General features: G+C 42.2%; 1 protein-coding gene across 1 annotated transcript in view; it reads right to left on the bottom strand.

Annotated features, from left to right (window-relative positions):
• The window catches only part of Galntl6 (polypeptide N-acetylgalactosaminyltransferase like 6), a 1,076,513-nt gene that overhangs the window by 99,225 nt on the left and 956,754 nt on the right, over positions 1-20,534 (bottom strand). The window contains exon 7 of the mRNA XM_076553306.1: positions 16,365-16,482. Within this exon, the coding sequence (XP_076409421.1) occupies positions 16,365-16,482 (118 nt within the window). The remainder of the gene's footprint in view (positions 1-16,364; positions 16,483-20,534) is intronic.

The following is a 20,534-nucleotide window of genomic DNA, read 5'->3' as shown; positions in this document are numbered from 1 at the left end:
GCGGGTTTTATTTGGCTACTCCCTTATATTGTAGCTGTTATTGTTTCTTATGTTGTCATTTTGATATCCATCTTACGTTCTTAAGTGTCAGCATCTCATCATCATTGACAAAGTCTTCTGCTTCATGAACCTTCTTGAAACATGACGACTCAGAGCAAAATCATTTTCCCCCTTGCTCTGTTCTTTCCTCCTCTTTCTCCTTTGTATACATTTTATATACTATCTTCTTTTTAGATAAATCCCATAATTACTTATTTTTACTATGTAGCCTTGGCTGACTTTGAACTCACAGAGAGCTTCCTGCTTTTGCCTCCCAAGTACTGGCATTAAAGGCAGGAGCCATCATACCTGGCTATCTATTTATTTTTAAACTGGGATCTCAAGATGTTGCTCAGACTGGTCTAGAACTCACAATTCTCCCATCTCAGCCTTCTGAATACTGGTGTCCTGGTTAGGGTTTTAGGTTTTTTTGTTTGTTTTGGTGAATTTGATACAAACTAGAGTCAAATGGGAATTGGTCTCTCAACTGAGAAAATACCTCCATTAGGTTCCCTGTGATCAAGGCTGTGGGGCATTTTCTTGACTGCCAACTGATAGAGGAGAGCTCAGCTCTCCTCTGAGTCCTGAGTGGTATAAGGAAACAAACTGAGCCAGCCAGGAGGAGCAAGTCAGCAAATGGCATTCCTTTGTGGTCTCTGATTCAGTTCCTGTCTCCAGGTTCCTGCCCTGGTTTCCCTCAGTGAGGGTCTGTGTAAGTGTAAGGTGAAATAAACCTTTCCCTCTCCAAGTTGCCTTTGGCCATGGTGTTTTATCACAGCAGTTGAAAGCAAACTGAGAAGCAGGTATCACAAGTCTGCCATTGTGTTGTTATTGGTAGAAGGTAAGCTCCAGAGGATGGGGAGGAACTCTGTGACACGTGCTGTCTTCTGGACATGCCATGACAATTGTGTGCATGAACCACAACAGGTGTGGTTATGTGCACATGATCAACATTTCAGCATGAATGGGGGAAGATTATGTAACTAAGGAGTTATTATTGGAAGCTGACGGCTACTGGGAGATGGAGAAAAATTCTCCTTTGGAGGTGTGGTCACTGGTAGGTTGCCCAGACTCCAGTGGATGGCTCCACTCTGTGCACATATGGGCAACACTAATTGGACTTACTTTTTTTTTTTTTTTTTTTTTTAAAGAAGGGGACATGGAACGGAGGATGTGTTTAGGGGAATGTGGGTGTGTGTAGGGAGGAAATATGGGATGGCTAGGATCATATTTTATTGTATATATGTATGAAATTCTCAAAGAATAAGTGGAAAAAAACCTGTTAGTCATCTGTGAGTGTTGTTGGTTCTTCTTACCATTCACCCTTATAGGATTTCTGTGAGAACAATGCTAGGCCAGGACATAGCAATTTTATGCCACACCTTTCCCAGAAAAGTGAATTGTGTTAGCTATTACTTCTCTATACCCAATGGGGGATGGCTTCTCAGGACTGTTAACAATATTGAATATTTTCTTCCATCCTGCCTCACCAATAACCTGCAAATTGGTTGTCTGTGAAGTCCGTCTCTCAGAACTGCCCCACACCCGTCACTGTGCCCAACTCCATTTGGAGAAGCACACACCAATAGGTGTCATCATTTTCAACAGAGAATCTCTGCTTTCCCTCAGGTGTGCTTGGAGAACTTTGGAGAACTGAGAGCTTCTGACTCCAAGTGAGACTTGAAGCTGTGGCCGTTTCATTGACCATGTCTTACCACCACTGAACTTACCATGGTGGCACATGTTCACCTTCCTTATGCATGTGGTTGAGGGTTTAAGGACAAAATCAGGAGATTTTGTTTCTTTTTTCCCCCTCATTGCTTATTTTGAGTGACCTTTAACAAATGACCATTCCTTTATATCTTAAAACTTGTAAAGTCATTGTAAATGCATAACATTCAATTATTAAGTTAGAAACATAGTTAATGGGTATTTGGTGGCTTGTATGCCATGAAGGGAAACTTTATATGTAGTTAATTTTTACAATTGTTTTTGGCTCTAGAGTTCACATTAAGTATAAACAAACAAAATGTGTTCTTTTGAAGTTCTGCGATGAGATTAAATGCTGCCACATCTAATTTGATGAGTTGTCCTAAGTGATGGCAGTTCCCTTGTTTCAGTAAAGAACTGACTATTGCAGCACCTCCTCTCCTAAGTTTGGACAAGGCAACCCAGTAGGAGGAAAGGGTCCCAAAAGCAGGCAAAAGAGTCAGAGACAGCCCCTGTTCCCACAGTTAGGAGTCCCACAAGAAGACCAAGATACACAACTGTCACATATATGCAGAGGGCCTAGATCAGTCCCATGCAAGTTCTCTGGTTGGCAGTTCAGTCTCTATGAGCCCTATGAACCCAGGTTAGTTGATTCTTGGTGGTGTCCTTGGCCCCTCTGGCTCTCACAATCCTCCCCGTCTTTTGCAGCATTCCCTGAGGTACACCTAAGGTTTGGCTGTGGGTCTCTGCATCTGTTTCCATCTGCTGCTGAGTGAAGCTTCTTTGATGGCAATTGGGCTAGGCGACAATCTATGAGGATATACCATGGCTGGCTGATATACATGGGATGCCTGGCCTTTTCTGAAGAGAAAGGAGGAAGAGTGGATGGGTGGTGGGGTTGAGGGAGGGACTGGGAGGAGAGGAGGGAGGGGAAAGTATGATCAGGCTGGTAAAACATTAATTAATTAATATAAATAAATAAGAAAGAATGTCAGATATATAAGTAAATGATATATGGGCATTGTTCAAATAAACAATTAAAACTATTATTAAAACTGATTGTTCTGGGCTCAGGAATAGTTTTATTAACTATACTTAATCTTTATTGAAATAATAAAAATTCCGTGTTACATTAAATTATCAGAAGAATGGTCAAATCTCATATTTAACAAATATCACCTGTATTTTCTCTTAAAAATGGCCACCAGTCATTTTTTAAGAACTTTTTCAGCTAAGAGAAAATAGGTTAATGATTTTAGGAACAAATCCAATTTTAAATCCTTGTTTGATATTAACTAGATAATAACTTGTCTTAACAATTATGAAGTAGAGTTTTTTTTTCTTTTTCTTTTTTTAAATCTTGCACTAGTGTTGAATGGGATAAAAAATTAAGTCCAATGACCTTTAAGTACCAACTCATTACTTTTTCTTGTTAAGGGACAAGATAGTAGTTATTACCACAGGAAGGAAAGAATGGTTAGAGATTTTGGGGCACAGGTTGTCTAATAGAGACTTCATAAGCTGTAGAGGGACACAGAAAAAATGGTTACCGATGAATATTGTCTTTAAGAACCTCAGATATGTGCTAGTCAATATTTGTGGCAGGAATTTAACCTGAAGTGTTTATATGCTTATATGTAACATATTTTCCATCCATTTACTTCCTTTTATAAAATCTCAGGAGCATTTTCTCTCTCTACTATGCCAAAGCAGACCACAGTTTTACAAAACCCACAGGCTTACTTAAGGATGGCTTCTCTCATGGTCCCTTTAAGAGAGACTACAGGACAGTGAAATGGGGAGAGAGGAGTGGCCAGAAAACAGGGGAGGGACCAGGTGTGGGGAGGCGATGGAGACTCGCACAGGAGCATCCCTGGAGGACGATATTTAAACATGTGGACTACCTTCTCGCTGGGGGATGTCTTTCTGTAGGCTGTGAATATATGTTGTTCCCATTGGTTAATAAATAAGCTGCTTTGGCCTACAGCAAGGCAGCTTAGAGGCAGGGGGGAAATCCAAGGGGAGACAGAAAAGAGAAAGGCAGAGTCTGGAGAGACACCAGGCTGCCACCCAAGGGGCAAGATGCCAGCAGACTGGTAAAGCCATGGAACATGTCACAAAACATAGATTAATAGAAATGGGTTAATTTAAGATATAAGAGCTAGCTAACAAGAGGCCTTATAAATAATATTAAGCCTCTGAGTAATTATTTTATAAGCGGCTGCAGGACGGCAGGGCCAGATGGGATCAGAGGAACGTGGGACCATGAGGTGGGGGTGGGGGACCAGAGAAACCTCCTGCTCCACAAGATTCTTTGTCTTTGTCTCCCCATTGTTCCTAGTGGCAGCTACACATTGAAGTACCCAGAACCTTGCCTAGTGGAAATAAGGTGCTCAACAAAACCTGGTTGACCAGCAGTGGTGGCGCATGCCTTTAATCCCAGCACTCGGGAGGCAGAGCCAGGTTGATCTCTGTGAGTTCAAGGCCAGCCTGGGCTATAGACTGAGTTCCAGGAAAAAACAACCAACCAAACAAAAAAAGCTGGTTGATTGACTGATTAAATGATGTCTTCTCTCCTTGGCAACTGGCTAACCTGGTGTGATTTAAAAGACATCTGATGATTCTGAGCATCACAGGGGTCCAGATACATGCAGAGAGATATAACCACTGGGTGCAATGCAGGCAGATCACTGCTTTTCCTCAGAAAACTCCTCAAAGTTATCCTGTCTGGCTTTTACATCCTAATATGAAATCTACTCGTCTGCTGGAGTCACGTTTTCAGAGAAATCAAAAAAAGGTATCTAGGGAGGTGTTTGACCCGAAACTCAGTCCTTCATATGAGACAGAATTTCCTGGGAATATTTTCATTTGCCAATTGCCAGAAACTTCTGTGAAGCAATTCTTTGAAGAGTAAGCGTGCAGCATAGGTATCTGATAATGACCACTTACAAAAATTTTAAATGCTAATATTTGAGTTGCAACTTAGAGCAACCTCTGTACTAAGGCATAAAATGCCACTAGCAAGCTTCAACCATCTACCTTTGTTTCATGGATCTTAAGTGCTCATCAATTTGAACTTACAGTATCGTGTACTGAAGATTAACCACAATTTATGGAATATGTCCAAAAACCAGATGTTTGATTTTTTTCTTTTTTTATTGTGATTCATAGAGCTAGTTGTGTATAATGCCTTTGATTGATTCCTTTTGCACAAATTCTTGCTTCAATGCACATTCTACCTAAGAACCTGATCAAGTTTACCTCCTTCATAAATCCTAACAGGGAATGACAGGAAGCCCGGGGTCAGTAAACAGGATCAAGAATGAAGAGACGTGTCTTCATTGGGCACCCTGCTAAGATGTAACTGTCACCAAAGGATCTGTCATCCCAACCAAACAGCTTAGAGCAATTCAGTCCTGAACTTCCAATGTGGTTGCCATGGTTTTTAGACAAAGACAACAGGGCTACATTCCAATTATATCCTATCCAATGACAGACAACTGAAACACAGGAAATGGGATAATAAAATCTGGGGTCATCCAGAAGAGATGTGATGGGTATAAGTGACATGGAAGTGAGATGAAAGGTTATACTTGCCTGGAAACGTACCTTTGTGATTTACAATGCAACTGTATAACCCACAGTCTTCATATTTTCAATAGCAGTTTTGCTTATCAGCCTGCCGTTACTCAAGGACAGGTATCTCTTATTAGAAATTATCTCAACATTTTAAACTTCAGGCATTCAAATATTAAGAGGGTACTAGGGAAAATGTCTTGAATTACAAAAAAGAAATGTATTCTTTCAAGTCTGGGAAAAATAGATGCAGCAATGCAGTGTTTTATGAATACCATGATCAATATAGTGTTCTATCTTAAAATGCTTTCTTTATGTATTTACTACAGGCTAGCTGCACTGAAGTGTTGAGGTAATATTCTTATTTTTGCCTCCTCTCTTACCATAGAAGTTCTAGGATTACAGATGTATACCACTGCGTCTGGCTTTTTTTTTTTTTTAACATGCATTCCAGGGATTGATTCCAGGTCATTAGCTGTATGTATGGGAGAACTCATTATTCAGGGGCCAAAAGGCTGACAGGGAAGTTGAGAATGTGGGTGGGTAAGGATTGGATATAGTCTTCATTAGTTTTCTGTTGTGGTGACAAAATACCATGACCAAGGCAGCAACTTCTACAGGAAAGCATTTAATTTGGGGCTCACAGTTCCAGAGGGTTACAGTCCATGACCATCACAGTATGGAGCATGGAATCGGGCAGGCAGATGTGGCTTTGGAACAGCAGCTGAAAGCTTACATTTAATTTACAAGCACAAGACAGAGAGCTAACTGGGAATGGTGTGGGCTTTTTGAGACCTCAAAGCTGATACACCTCCAACAAGGTCAGATTGCCCAGAACCCCATAGGAGCTGGGTAACGAGGGCCCAAAGGGGCGATGTATGCATTCCCCTGGGAAGGGGAAATAGAAGAGATTTCCTGGATAGACTGGGGGCTGGTGGGGATGGGAACATAGGGGATTGGGTTGGGGAGTGGATGAAGGGGGAGAGTACTGAAAGAGATGTCTTGATATGGGGGGCATTTTGGGGTCAGGTAGAATCCTGTTGCAAGGGAATCTCCCAGGAATCAACAAGAATGACCTCAGCTAAGACTCCTAGCAACAGTGGATACGTAGCCTGAACTGGCCATCTCCAATAATCAGATTGGTGACTACCCTAATTGTTGTCAGAGAGTCTTCATCTAATAACTAGTAGAAACAGATTCAGAGACCCACAGCCAAGCAGTGGCCTAAGCTCAGAATATTCTGTTGAAGAGAGGGAGGAAGGATTATAGCCACAATCCCACAAGGGAGCCCACAAGGGAACCCATAGAAACAACTAACTTGGGCTCATAGGAGTGTAGCTGAAGTTTTCTTGTGTCCTAGCCTGCTGGCAGTTGGGACAAATCTCTCCCACTCACTTCCCCCAAGTAAACACACAGAGAATTATATTACTTATAAGTTGTATGGCTGTGGCAGGCTTCTTGCTTCTTATATCTAAAATTAACCCATATCTATAAATCTATATCTTACCATGTGGCTCGTGGCTTACCGTTATTTTACATCATGCTTCTCCTCGTGGCAGCTGGCAGCATCTCCTGACTACTCAGCCTTCTTCTCCCCAACATCCTCCTTTCTCTTGTCCCACCTACACTATACTTCCTGCCTGGCTACTGGCCAATCAGCGTTTTATTTATCAATCAATCGTAGCAACATATATTCACAGCATACAGGATATCCCACAGCATAGGAGCCCACAGAGTCTGGACTGACAGCTAGGGAGCCTGCATGGGATGGACCTAGGCTTTACATACATATGACAGTGTAGCTTGGTCTACTTGTGGGACTCCTAGCAGTGGGAGCAGGGCCTGTTCCTAACACTTTGGCTAGCTTTTGGGAACCTATTCTTCACACTGGGTTGCCTTGCCCAACCTTAATACAAGGGGAGGAGCTTAGTCCTACCTCCACTTGATATGCCATGCTTTGTTGACACCCATGGGAGGACCGCCCCTTTCTGAACAGAAACAGGGGAGGAGTGGATGGGAGCAGGGGTGGGAGGAAGGTGGGTGGGAGGGAATGGGAGGAGAGGAGGGAGGGGAAACTGGGGTAGGAATGTAAAATAAATGAATAAATTAAAAAAATCAAAACAAAACAAATCACTCTTCCATTGGAAGCTCCACCTCATCCCCCACTCCCCCCTGTCCAAATCCTGCCCCTCAGAAAGCCCACCAAGCGGCAACTCCTCCCCTGGAGCTGCTCAAGCCCCAGCCTAGAGGGTATTTAAGCTCCGGTCCATAGACCTGCCACATGATTTCTCCTCCCTTCCCCCGAGATCACCTGGGAATGCTTTGCTCAGATTAAACCCAGCCCTTTACCTTTTAATTTGACTCAATTTGGCTTACTGCGTTGGTGGATAAACCTAATACTGGGGATTCAAAGTACTTATCATCTGGTGCCCATCAGGATAGAGACGGGCCTCCCCGGCCAGTCGCCGGCCATGTGGGTGCCTTCCCTGCCGATCCCCTGGCAATGTGGGAAGGCGCTCTCCCGTCTGCCTTGCCTCCCCCACACTGGGCCAGCTTTTGCTCATAAGTCACCTATTTCCAAACCAAAAGCCTGCAAGAGATCCAGGATCTCTTCTGAGTCTCTTGACCTCTTCTGAGTCAAAGGCTTCTGGGTTATGTGCCGGGTCACTGCAGCGCTAGGTAGCTCAGGCCCATTTGTGGAGCAGGGACAGCTCCTGGCCCTTGGAGTTCCCTTGCTCGGGAGGTGTTCTGCACAGAATCAGCCCCTGTACTGCTCCCAGCCATAGGTTTATAGAACTGGAGGAGGTTCTGTACCCTTTGGTCTCCTGCTTGTGAATGGGTACTTGCCGGTCCAAGTCCGATCCCCAGACACCCTTGGGGTGTCTCCTATAAAATTTATCCAAATTGGGACTGTCTCACACTATAGGATGGTTTGAGCTGAGCATTGCATTCCCGCCCCTTCCCCTTTCCCCTGTCTGTCTGCATCTCCAAGTTCCCCTTCCCTGTTTGCCTGCCTACCTGCTTCTCACGCCTTCGCTCCACCATGACCTTTCACTCAATCATCCTCCCAGTTTCTCTGACGCACTAACTCTGCTGTTCCTGCCCTTTTCTCTTCCTGGCACACCCTGGCAGGGCTCGCCCAAGGGTGCCCACTTTGCCTTTGCTCACCAGGCTTCCCTGGCGTTTGGGCTGGCCACGCTGGGATTCTTCCTGCAATAGGCACGTTCTTTTTGTTCCTGCCTGCTCTCTCACCCTAAACTGCGTAAATGTCTCCTTCTTCCATTTGTTACCACTTGTAAATGAAAACTGGAGACAAGCTTCATGCTCAGCACATGGCTATTTGCTACCCTCCCCCAACAGCCTAGGAGACCCACATTCCAGGGTCTCTACAGCTCTACTTCCTCATTTCTAGGAAGTTTTTTATTCCTATGGTTTCTTACATGCTGCTTTATACTGTTACCTTTTGTTTCAGGATTTTAAGTTGGTCATCTGACATGATTTCTCCCCAAAAGTTTTGTTTCTCTTTGTATTAAAAAAAAAAATCCTATTTTGTGTGTATGGACTGAGATGTGGCCACTGTACTCTTGTTTCTGACTGGTCTTAGATGCCTGAGTATACATGTTCTGCTGCTAGTTTAAAATATATATATCTTAAACCTGGTAACTCCAAATTGGAACTGCTCTGGAAAACAACATGTGGTCTTCTACTACCTTAATTAAGAACACACGGACAGCCACCATTTTGACTAAGGATGGAGAAGAGGGAGTCACCGTCCTTGACTTCACTGCCATCTTGAATAAAGGTGACCACATGGAGTGGGTTCACCAAGAGACAACAGGTTTCCAAGATATTTTAGTTTAGGATGGAGTTCTGTATGATAAATTCCTGTCCTGTCCTAAAAATAATTTATAAAAAATAGGATTTAAAACAATGCTGGTTTACTGAGGTATTAAAGTTGCACCTCCACGCATTCATGTACTGGGATGCATCTTGCTGGCAGCCAGATTTTGTAATGTAAGAGTAATCCCCTTGGTATTGATTTTAGAAACACTTAAATTGATTACATTGTGAAAACTGGATTTTGCCTTCTAGAGATAATCAACTGCTTATCCCTAACAGATAATGATTCCCTGATCCTCAAATGCTTCAGAGATCTGAGAATATGGCATTAGAAAAAAAGGGCTTCTCATGATAGAGACGTGCCAGCTCCTGGCAGCCTCCCCTATCTCCTCCAAGGAAGATGGAAGGCTGTAGAAAAGCCTCTGCCTGGAGCTTGCTTTAAATGTAGCCAAGTCAGCTGCGGAGCAGAAAACTGCCTTGCACCTTAACTGCTACTGTCCAGACTGTGGACAAGCAGGACACTGGGGAATTGATTGCCCTACTTTGCCAAGACAAATTTCTAGTCTACACGAAAGTCTGTCAGATCTTCTGGGCCTTGCAGATGAAGACTGATACTGCCCTGGGAGCCCTGTCTCCAATGACCATGGAGAAACCTGGTGTAGCTGCCCAGGTAGTGGAAAGCTGACTCACTTCTGCTTACCCAGGTGGAATTTATCCTTCTCAGATCTGATGGTGTTTGATGACTAGGTTACTGATAGATTTACCAGTTTAACAGCTCTCCCCCTGGGTCCCCAACGCTACAGTCACCTTGGTGCTCATTAGTTCATTAGTTAAGTTTCTTGTTAAAAATATAGACATATTTGCCTTGTTCAGAGGCTTCATAGTAATGGATAAACAGGTTTCAGATGTAATTTCCCACTTAAGGTATGTAAAGATGTTTCAGATTTCTGTTCTCTTTCTATGCTGCTATTACACTGGAATTTTGGAGGTTCAGAGTTTTAGCACTGATAAATGCAGTTTCGATAAATGGATAGAGCACTGACTACAGTATTTAGAGTTCTTAAATTTCTGTAGGTTTTACTGGTCCCAGCTTTTAGGACTGCATAGAGGTTTTTTTCAGCATTACTGTATTGTCTCCAGCCACATACGGCAAAACTCTGCTGAAATGCCAACTCCTCCCCCTCTGAAACTGGTTAACATTAAAGATAGTATGGAAGCCTGCAGGCGTGTTCAATTCTGTTCCTTCTCCCTTGCTCCTCAGCCTCTTTCCTCCCTCACTTGCTCAACCTCTTTTGTTCAGTAAATTTCTTCTGTTTGTCTTCTAGGTATAGACATAAAGGTATGTTTCATTGGCTAAAACTAGGCCCAAGGAAAAATGTTCATGCCTTTAACTCAAAGACATAGCCTTTGCTATGACACCAACGTGTCAATATGTTCCACCTGTTTACAGCGATCTGCAGGCTCCTGGGGAAAGAGTTCTGCTACTGTATCAAGAAATCTGGCCTGGTGGAAACTAATATCAATTTCTAGAGCTCCTCTTCGACCCCACCCATCTTCCAGCCCTTATTTTACAGGTCTACTTTTCCTGCCAGACTTGAACCAAGGCCAACACACAGAGGGCACCCCAGATATGAGGACACCAACCAAGGACACCAACTGGTTGACTGGCAGGTTGACTTTACCCACATGCCCAGTCATAAAAAGCTCTGTTATCTCTTAACTCTTGTTGACATCTTTACAGGATGAGCGAAGGCACTTCCCACCTCTAGGAAGACAGCAGATGTAATGGCTCAAGTATTCCTGGGACACACCATCCCCTGATTTGGCATCCCATCCCCCAAGGTCCTGAGACATCAATGCTGGTACCATGTCTCCAGGCTCAAGTGGGCACCTATCCAGGATAGATGCTTTGTCCAGCAACTGGGACCCTCCACTCTCTGGTTTTCCAAATTGTCCCAATGAAAGGCCTATCTACTCTTCTGCCTTGCTCATTCATCTTTGTTAGTACAACCAGGGCACATCTCCTTTCCATTCTTACTGGCAATCTCCCCTCTTCCCATGACTAGTCCCATCATAGGGCCAGTGATAACAATCTCTTTTTTTTTTTTCTTTTAGCAGCTTGTCTTCTCTGCTTCTTCAAGAAACAGATCCCTGAGGTCTCTAGTATGGCAGTTAACCAAATGCTTCTTCATGCATACCTCCTGCTGAGAATGAGCTCACTGACTCCAGGCTCCTCCTCCCCATATCATCCTATGCCACCAGGAAGTAGCCCTGCTTCAGCCACCCCCAAACCCACTTTCCAAACCTGCCCCTCAGAAAGCCCATCAAGTGGAAGCTCCTCCCCTGGAGCTGCTCAAGACCACATCCCCGCCCCCACCCCCAAGATCACCCAGGAATGCTTTGCTCAAATTAAACCTGGTCCTTTACCTTTTGATTCGACTCAATTTGGCTTACTGTGTTGGTGGGGAAACCTAATACTAGGGATTCAAAATACTTATCACAAACAAACAAAAGAACCCAAGGCCAGATTGCCTAATCCTTTCCAAATAGTTCCACCAACTGGGGATAAAGTACTCAAGCTGGAGCCATTGCCATTACCTGTTTGTTTGTTTTTTTTTTTCCAGGTTTAGTATTGATTGCTGTGGATATTGCTCTATATAAATAAAACACTGATGGCCAGTGACCAGGCAGGAAGTAGGTTGCCAGGCAGGAAGTAGGTGGGACAAGGAGAGAGGAGAATTCTGGGAAGCGGAAGGCTGAGGAGAGACACTGCAGCCACCGCCAGGAGAAGCAGCATATAAAGACTCTGGTAAGCCACCAGCCACGTGACAAGGTATAGATTTATAAAAATGGGTTAATTTAAGATACAAGAACAGTTAGCAAGAAGCTTGCCATGGCCATACAGTTTATAAGTGATATAAGTGTCTGAGTGATTATTTTATACATGGATTGTGGGACTGCGGGGCTTGGTGGCACCTGGAGAGAAGCCCTCCAACAACAATTGATGCTTGATTATTTAATCATAGATACTATCCCTGAAAGTATAGTCTCTATTTAATCTTTAAAACCTAAAGAAACCCTCTTGTCTGCCACAGGGTCACAGGAGTGAGAGAACTGGCCCTGCCTCGCACCAGCTGCAACACACACAGCACACTAGAGTAGACCTACAGGGGTGCAGGTGACCCAGCCCTAAGGGTATGAGAGCAGGGGAGCTGACCCTGCTCCTCCTTGTATGTCCCCTACAGCAATCAAGGGAGAGGGTCCTGGTGGTGTGAATGTGGGTGACCTGGATCTGAGGACATGAGAGCCAGAGAACTGGCCCCGTTCCTTGTTGCAGGCTGCACTGAGTGAGCTAGCCAGAGCAATGCTGGAGAGTTTGCCAGGGTGGTGACAATGAGGGAAAGCTAGTGAGCTGACCAACCTAGCTACCACCCAGGGCAAGAACCAGGGCTATGAGGTGGCCACCCCAACATCTACCAAATCTATAAACTGTTGGAGCATGTGAAGGGGATGAACCTACAGACCAAAACACCAGGATCTCTATCAGGGACTAAGGGGAACCAGCCCCTTGATAGTCCTCTCCCAGGGTCTGGGAAGAATCTACAGCCAGCTGATAATTTAATCTTTGATGAAAAGAAACGAATCTATGTACACGAACCTCCTTAGTCCATACACTTTATTATTGTGTCAGTTCTCTCTCTATAAGCTTCTATTCTGCTCTCATGCCTAGCTCCTTTCTTTCCTGATTTTTCTCTACATTTATCTGCTGTCCCCTCTAAGTTCTATCTTAATTCTCTCATCTTAGTTCTGCCCCATCTAGGTTCTCATCCATCTAGTTCCTTCCCATCTTAGCTCCTCTCCCATCTCCTTCTTTCTCATCTTGTTCTTCCTCATCTTGTTCTTCCCCATCTGGCTCTTCCTCATCTTCCATCTTGTTCCTCTAGTATTCTCTTTTAGCCCTTCAATCTAGCTCTCCCCATCTAATCCGTTCCTCTCCAGTTCTTACCCATTTGGTTCTTCCATTCTCTTTTTTTCCTCTCTCTCTACTCCTTTCTGTTTCCTTATTCTCTCTGTTCCCCTAAGTCCCTCAGGAATCCATTAATAAACCCAAGCAATAGCAATCGTCTGGCAGAGCAAGGTCACCAGGCTTGAACTCTTATGGGATCATAAAGGCAGGTAAGAATTTTCCTCAGGCAGTGACCACCAGGCTTTCTTTTACAACCCAAATGGGGAGTGGTAAAGCAGGAGGTCAATAGAGAGCTGATGATCAGTTAGTATATCAAGAAGGGAATTTATGTGCTCAACCTACATTCCTAGAAGTGGTTAGGTAAAAAATTAGGAGTCTATTAGTAAGGCTGTAGGGAAGGAGGGTCTCATCCTAAATTGCACAAGAAATAAAGTTATCCTCCTGACCTAGGGGACAGGTGTTGTTGGCCTTGGATGCATGATAGGTATTTTAGATAAATACACTGTTAGGAGTTCCTGGAAGTACACAAGAAAATCATTTTAGGAACCAGCTAATATATATACGAAAGCTAAAATATCACCAAGACTTCTTAAACCATGGCTTGACCTTTGGAGAAGTTCTTGACTTTTCTAAGTAGTAGCTTTTGTGATGGTAGCTGAATTCCATTACATTTTCCTGTGGCTTGCAGCACATCTCCATGATCCAGGACAACCACAGAATATCCAAAAGGAGCCCCAGTGAGAGCCCCCTATCGGTGGCATAGCAGAAGCCAGAGGCCTTGAGCCAGACCAATGACTCTTGCAATGAACACTTGCAAGTAAACATGAATGGACTAAAGGGTACATTGTGTGACTCAATGGGCTATGCTACAGCTTCCATGACAAGAGTCTTCTCTCTCTCTCTCTCTCTCTCTCTCTCTCTCTCTCTCTCTCTCTCTCTCTCTCTCTCTCTCTCTCTCTTGTTTTGTTTTTGATTTTTCTTTTCAATTTGGTTTTGATTTAGGGGGAGGTTGCCAGGGCAGAGGGTGGATGTGAAGGGACAGGGAGATAAGTGGGGTTGGAATGCATGATGTGACATCCACAAAGAATCAATAAAAGTTAAAAACAAACAAACAAACAATCATCCCAAAACATAAACAAACAAACAAAAACTAAAAATTTATCTAAAAAAAATCTGTAAGCTTCAGTTTCTTCATCTATATAATAGAATAATATAACGCCTTTTAAGGTTATATTTTAAAACCAACTAATACAAAAATATTCAGTTCAACATTTGGCTTAAAGCACTAAGAATGCAGCCATGCTGCTGTGTGATTATTACTTCTGCACATGCGCCATAACAAGCTGTATAACTACTGCCATAAGAGAGGAAGCCAAAGACACTGGCAAACCCAAAGGCTTGAAACAATGCAACTGCAAAGGTAAGAGAAATGTCTTAGATGCAAAATTGTATGTTTGAATGGGTAAAAATGCACCAATTTAGTAAAAGTCATTTAGGGGTGAGAGGGAACATTCTAGATGTCCCAAGGCCTGCAGTGACACCTCTGTTTCTTTTGAGGATATTCATTCTGTGACTCCTTGAGGAAAAGTATAACATTCTATTAATGCTTACGTTATAGTCTCATCAAAATCCCTCTTCATAAATTCTAAAAATTATATCTGGGTTCTTGTGTTTGATTTAATTGGACTCAGGGTTTAGTTTCTTTTTACAACAAGCACTGGTTGGACTTTGTAATGGAAACAGTCACCAAAGGCTGACTTATGCCAGGGATTTCCATATGGCAATGTTACAAGAGTCAGATTTTGCTTCTATACAAACAAGCATCAAGACAAAGGTAAAAAAGTTCTTCTTTTCTTTGTAAGATCGATTTTCAAAATGATGTGGGCAATTTGGAGTATGAATTCTCACACAGTTTGTTTTGCTTTAACTCTTTTTCATATGTTATGGTTTGGCATTCATATGTCACAAATTTGAAGCAGAATCATAAATATGTACATATGTATATGTATAAGTGTGGTGATATTTTATTTGTGCGTTAATAAATAAAGCTTGCCTGGAGATGGAGGGGGGAAGGCCAGCCATTTTATGTAAACAAAGAAGTCAGGCAGCACACGCCCTTAATCCCTTAGCAGGCAGGGTCTCTCAGTGTCTCAAGGCCACACTAGGGAATAGAGCCAAGCGTGGTGACACATGCCTTTAATCCCAGTACCAACCATAGCGATCTGGAGGTCTGGACAGACAGGCAGAAAGTGATAGAGCTGTGTAGGAAGAGGAAGTGAGGTAGCTGGGCTAAGAGCCAATGAGAGGGCAGAAAAGCAAGGCATAGCCTGAGTAGACCGGAAGCTGAGTTCTTTGAAAGCTGCGGAGTTGGTGAGGTGAGGTTAGCTGATGGCTTTCTGTATTTCCCTGATCCCTCTAAGGCTTTAACCAAAATTTCTGGCTCTGTGTTTCTTATTTAATAAGACCATTTAGAAACTTGTCTACATATAAGATGTGTGTGTGTGTGTGTGTGTGTGTGTGTGTGTGTGTGTGTGTGTGTATGTATACAATGAAGCACAGAATTTTATAAATAAATAAAAATTGATCACTAAGGCAAGTAGAAATATGGGCAATTCCAGATTAAATAAATAAAAGACTTGCTTGCAGACAACCTGCTCACACTTGCAATCCTAAGCACTTTAGATGCTGAGGCAGGTAGATTACTATAGACTTGAGGTTATATAGTTTCAGTCTGGGTTGCCAGCTTGATTATGTTCAAGACCCCGCCTCAAAATAAAATTAAATTTAATAAAACAAAAAAACTTGCTCTTCAATTTGTCATTGATATTTTAAATTTATTATCAGTTCCTGGAATTTTGGAATAACTGGTTGAGAACAAAATCTGAATTGCTCCCTCTTGTTTGGACATGGAAGGCAAAACTCCAATTTCTGTCTCCCTTCTTCAGCTTTACTCGTCTGTCCTTTATCTTGTAAGCACTCAGGACAAATACCTTTGCCAGGGGAGCAGTTGATGTAGGTAGACTGAGTTGCTCATCTATAAACAAGAGTTGGATGGTTTCTTTTTGCATGTAGCATGGCTGTGACTCACTATAACATTGGAAAAAAGTTGCTTTTCTTCCATAAGTTCCCTTGGGAGGAATAGCTTAACTTACAACACAGATCACAAAGCGAAGTGATGCGTTCTGTCAGAATTGCCTGTAAATATGGAGTGAGGACAGTCTATCGGTCTTACCTTAAAAGAGATCTCATACTGCTCTCCTCCCCAGATCTCTAAGCCTGGGTCGTAGCCACCCAGTTCCCAAAACCACTTTCGATCCACTGAGAAGAGACCTCCAGCCATAACAGGAGACCTGGAAGACACAAGATAGACACCATTTAAAGGACTATGAACATTAAAGGCAGTAGTATTTTGCTTTGAAATTCATGATCTGGTTTAGTGGTCAAAGTATGTCATTTTTCAGCGTGGTTATCTATAGGTAAATGTAGAATTCCTATTGCATTTCCTATTGAAGTGGATGTAGGAAAAAAATCTGTGTGAATATTAAGCTTTGCAATCCAGGTCCTTCAGAATCATACTTGGCTACTTGCTTATCATCAGAAAGAAATACATTAATATCAGTGACGGATATGTTGGGAAATAGTACTAATTTTTATGGCTTTTTCTTGAGAGAGATCTTTTAGACAGAATGGTGGTGAAAATGTAATAGGCAATGTCTTTGATTTAATCTCTCACATGAATTTATTCATTGAGCACGTATCTACTATATACAATTCATGTCATATCTAGAGACTATGAAATACAATATAGGATAAAATAAGATTTTAAAACAAAATTTTGATTACATGTATTTGTGTGTATCTGTGTATGGGTGTATGCACATGTTCTGGAGCCTGGGAGTCCAGTAGAGGGGGCCAGACCCCCTGGTGCTGGAATTACAGGTGGTTGTGAAGCCACCGACAGGATTCTGGGAATTGAACTCTTGTCCTCTGGAAGAGTAATACGGGCTCTGAACTACTGACCCATCTTTTGAGCCCAAGGAGAAATATTTCTGAAGGTGTAGATTTTATATAATTGGCCAGACCAAAGATCTAGAAGAATGATTTATCTATTCTCCCTAGGAAAGTACCCAGGATATATAGAGAGTCTCATGTAACATTTACATTTTGTTAGGAATAGAATTCTTAGAATCAGATGTCCCTTACTCCACTCCTCTCTCCAGCAGCTGCTCCCACCCCCATTTTTCTGCACACAGCATTCCAAAGTGGAATTATAACTGAAGCTGGAACAACTCAAGACTGTAACATTTATTGGGTGCAAATTCCCAGTGATTGTATCACTTAGTTGTAACCTCTACTTCTTCAGGGATGGGTTATAAGTCACTAACAGTTTTGAATTTTAGAGATATTGGGGAAAAGAAATTAATTCTGAAATTATTTAATTGTAAATAGTTTTGTTGCAAGCACAATAATCTTGTTTAAAATGATCTTCTCAAAAGTTTGAATAGTATATTTTGGGTTAATCTGTCTATAAATTAAATTCAAATGGAGCCATCAATTATTAAGAGTATTGAAATTTATGAGGGTAATTCTATATTTATTTGTTCTTGGTGTTCTATCAGCTTTTTTTTATGTCATGTTTTTGTAGCCTTGTTAATAGTGCAGAAATATTTAGAATTTTTGTGCTTCTGATGAATTGCCTCATTATAACTAGGAAATGGCTTTTATTATTTCTGGTGATATTATTTGCTCTGGCATCTATTCTGTGTCATGATTATAACCACTCTGGTTTCCTTGTGTTCTCCAACTCTAGTGTTTATAACCGTTCCTGGCTTTTCACCTTTTCACCGGTTGTGTATTCATGCCTCCCGTAGGTTTCTGAGTGGCTGATGTAGCTTAGTAGGTAGAGTGGTGGTGTAGCATGTGTGACCCCGGGGGCTGCATTCTCAGTGCCGTCTCTATTCACAGCTCGTGGCAGGCAGAGGCAGCAGGATCAGTTCATGGTCATCCTCAGCTATGTAATGAGTTTAGGTCAGCCTGGCCTACACTGGACCCTCTCCTCTCTGTCTCCCTGAAAAAGTGGGTTTCTTCTAAGTGGCACACACACACACACACACACACACACACACACACACACACACACACACACCTGGCTTTTCAATTGGGTCATCTGCATGCCAGAAGAGGGCACCAGATCTCGTTGCAGATGGTTGTGAGCCACCTTGTGGTTGCTGGGAATCGAACTCAGGACCTCTGGAAGAGCTGCCAGTACTCTTAACCTCTGAGCCATCTCTCCAGCTCCTAACTGAAGTTTTTGATAGCAGCTTTCCATTTCTCTTTCTCCAGCTTTTGCACTTGTTACGCATTTCACTGCATGTTATGCACCCCACATAATAATGCTCATAGTTTGAAGTAAATATGCTTTGAAAACATTTCAGTAACAAACTTCCGTCATAAACAATATGCACATACATGAACAACACATGAACTATATACACATAAACAAACAACGCAGAAATAATATTTGGAGCACCATTTTGTATTCTGTTGGGTTTAAATAGTCCCAGAGAAAATTTAGCGTTGTGATTTGTCTGTAGACCTGAGTCTGTGGATTGACTTCTGACCCAAAGGAGTTGACTCCAGGTAATGTGACACCGAAGCCAGAAGAACAGAGGAAGGGACTTCCTGCTTCATCCAACAGTAAAGAGTTTATTTAGTGCGTCATACTGTCTTCTTCCTCGGAAAACGAACAGGAGCAGTCAAGTCTTTTCTGCGTGTTATTCTGCTCTGTTTTTTATTTTGAGTAAAAACTGGTCTCTCAGATCTCTCGGTTGGTCCCATTCTTCAGATTCTCATCGGCCTGTCTACTTCCTGCCTGATTTCTTCCTAACCTCCTTCCTGTTTTGTTCTGTGGGAATGTGAACACACTGGAGGCATGGCTTGTGGCTCTGTGTCCCGGTGACACATGACTGCTGCTTACAAACACTGTTCACGGTATCACAAATCAGTCCTCATGCTTTGCAATTAAAAACGTTTGTCATCCCTGGGATGACTTCTGAAATTAAGGTGGCCATGAGGATTCTTTATTTCCATGGCATAGAAATATGTGACTTTTCTGCATACTTAATGGAAGTCAGTTTTCTATTTCATACCAACGCTATTGAGCCATGTAATAAATATGCTTGCCTTTTTACGTATGGTTAAATAGCTTCCCGTTTCTACAGCAATTTTTTTTTATGCTCCAGATTTGGTTCACTTTTAAATTATTGAGGCTATCGTGTAAAAGTTTACTGGGACCATTCTTTATTTGGCGGTAGTGACGAACTCTGTGTTCTCATTTGCAGATGTACATTTCAGAACGTGTGGCTGCTTTTCTCTTCTAAACTAGGACATTTTCTGAATGCTATGTCTTTATAAGGAGTTGCCAAACAACCTACCATTCTCCAATTCATATATTGATTCTTTACTTCATATATTTAGAAAAAAATGGTGGAGTTTTAATTGAAACATGCTTTCTCTAGGGTGTTTTTTTTAACCTCTTTTCTCAAATTTTTAGGCATATAGAGTATGATTTTGAATTTTAACACATGCCACATAACCTTTTGGATTAGAGAAATGAAAGCATACAAAATACTGAGAAATAAATACATGTTTTAAAATACACTAACAATTAAAATCTAGGTCCAGTAATGTGAAGGAAATGCCAGTTTGGCGCCTTAGGAAATAAACTGGCTCTCAGCTCTCTTTCATTTCAGTGGACACAGTGAAATTTCTGGACATGTGGGCTGCATTGTGAATTGGATCAGAAATGAAGCGACACACTTTCCCTCAGGACCCAGTCAAGCCAAGTCAATCAGCGGAAAGGCAGCCCACAGGATTTTCCATCACGCAGGCAGACATTTTTAGTTGGTCCACGACTCAGAACTCTTATAATTAAAATGGTAATAATTATTATTTCATCAAAAATTCAGTTGCAGAGCAAACTGATATTTGAAATGCAAGAAGGGCTTCTAGGTGACAAAAAGTGTCTCAAATTAAGATTTTGAGAAGACTATTTAAAACTATTTTGAGTAATTTAACTTTGTCCAGTAATATGAAATGGAAAAAGGAGGACAGAGAATATTGCTACCCTTATATTATGCAAGGAGTTGATCATTCCAGGCCCAAAAAGTGAAATGAGCCTGAGCTGAGAGAAGTATCTTTTAGAAAGCCAAGGTGGAGAAACAGAGGGGAAATGTAATGACTATCACAGAAATCTGTGCTTTCACTGAACAGTTTCCATGCCTGCATCAAGGGAGAAACGGCCTGGATAGCATGGTGATGGAAAGAACAGTATGAGCGATGAAGTTTAAAGCTGAAAGCATATGCCTGAAGTCAGCTGACCTGAGTAATCAGGCAACGCTCT

The sequence above is a fragment of the Peromyscus maniculatus genome, chromosome 17 (assembly GCF_049852395.1).
Source record: "Peromyscus maniculatus bairdii isolate BWxNUB_F1_BW_parent chromosome 17, HU_Pman_BW_mat_3.1, whole genome shotgun sequence".
NCBI classification, from domain to species: Eukaryota; Metazoa; Chordata; class Mammalia; order Rodentia; family Cricetidae; genus Peromyscus; species Peromyscus maniculatus.
This window is presented reverse-complemented; position numbering and strand designations above follow the sequence as displayed.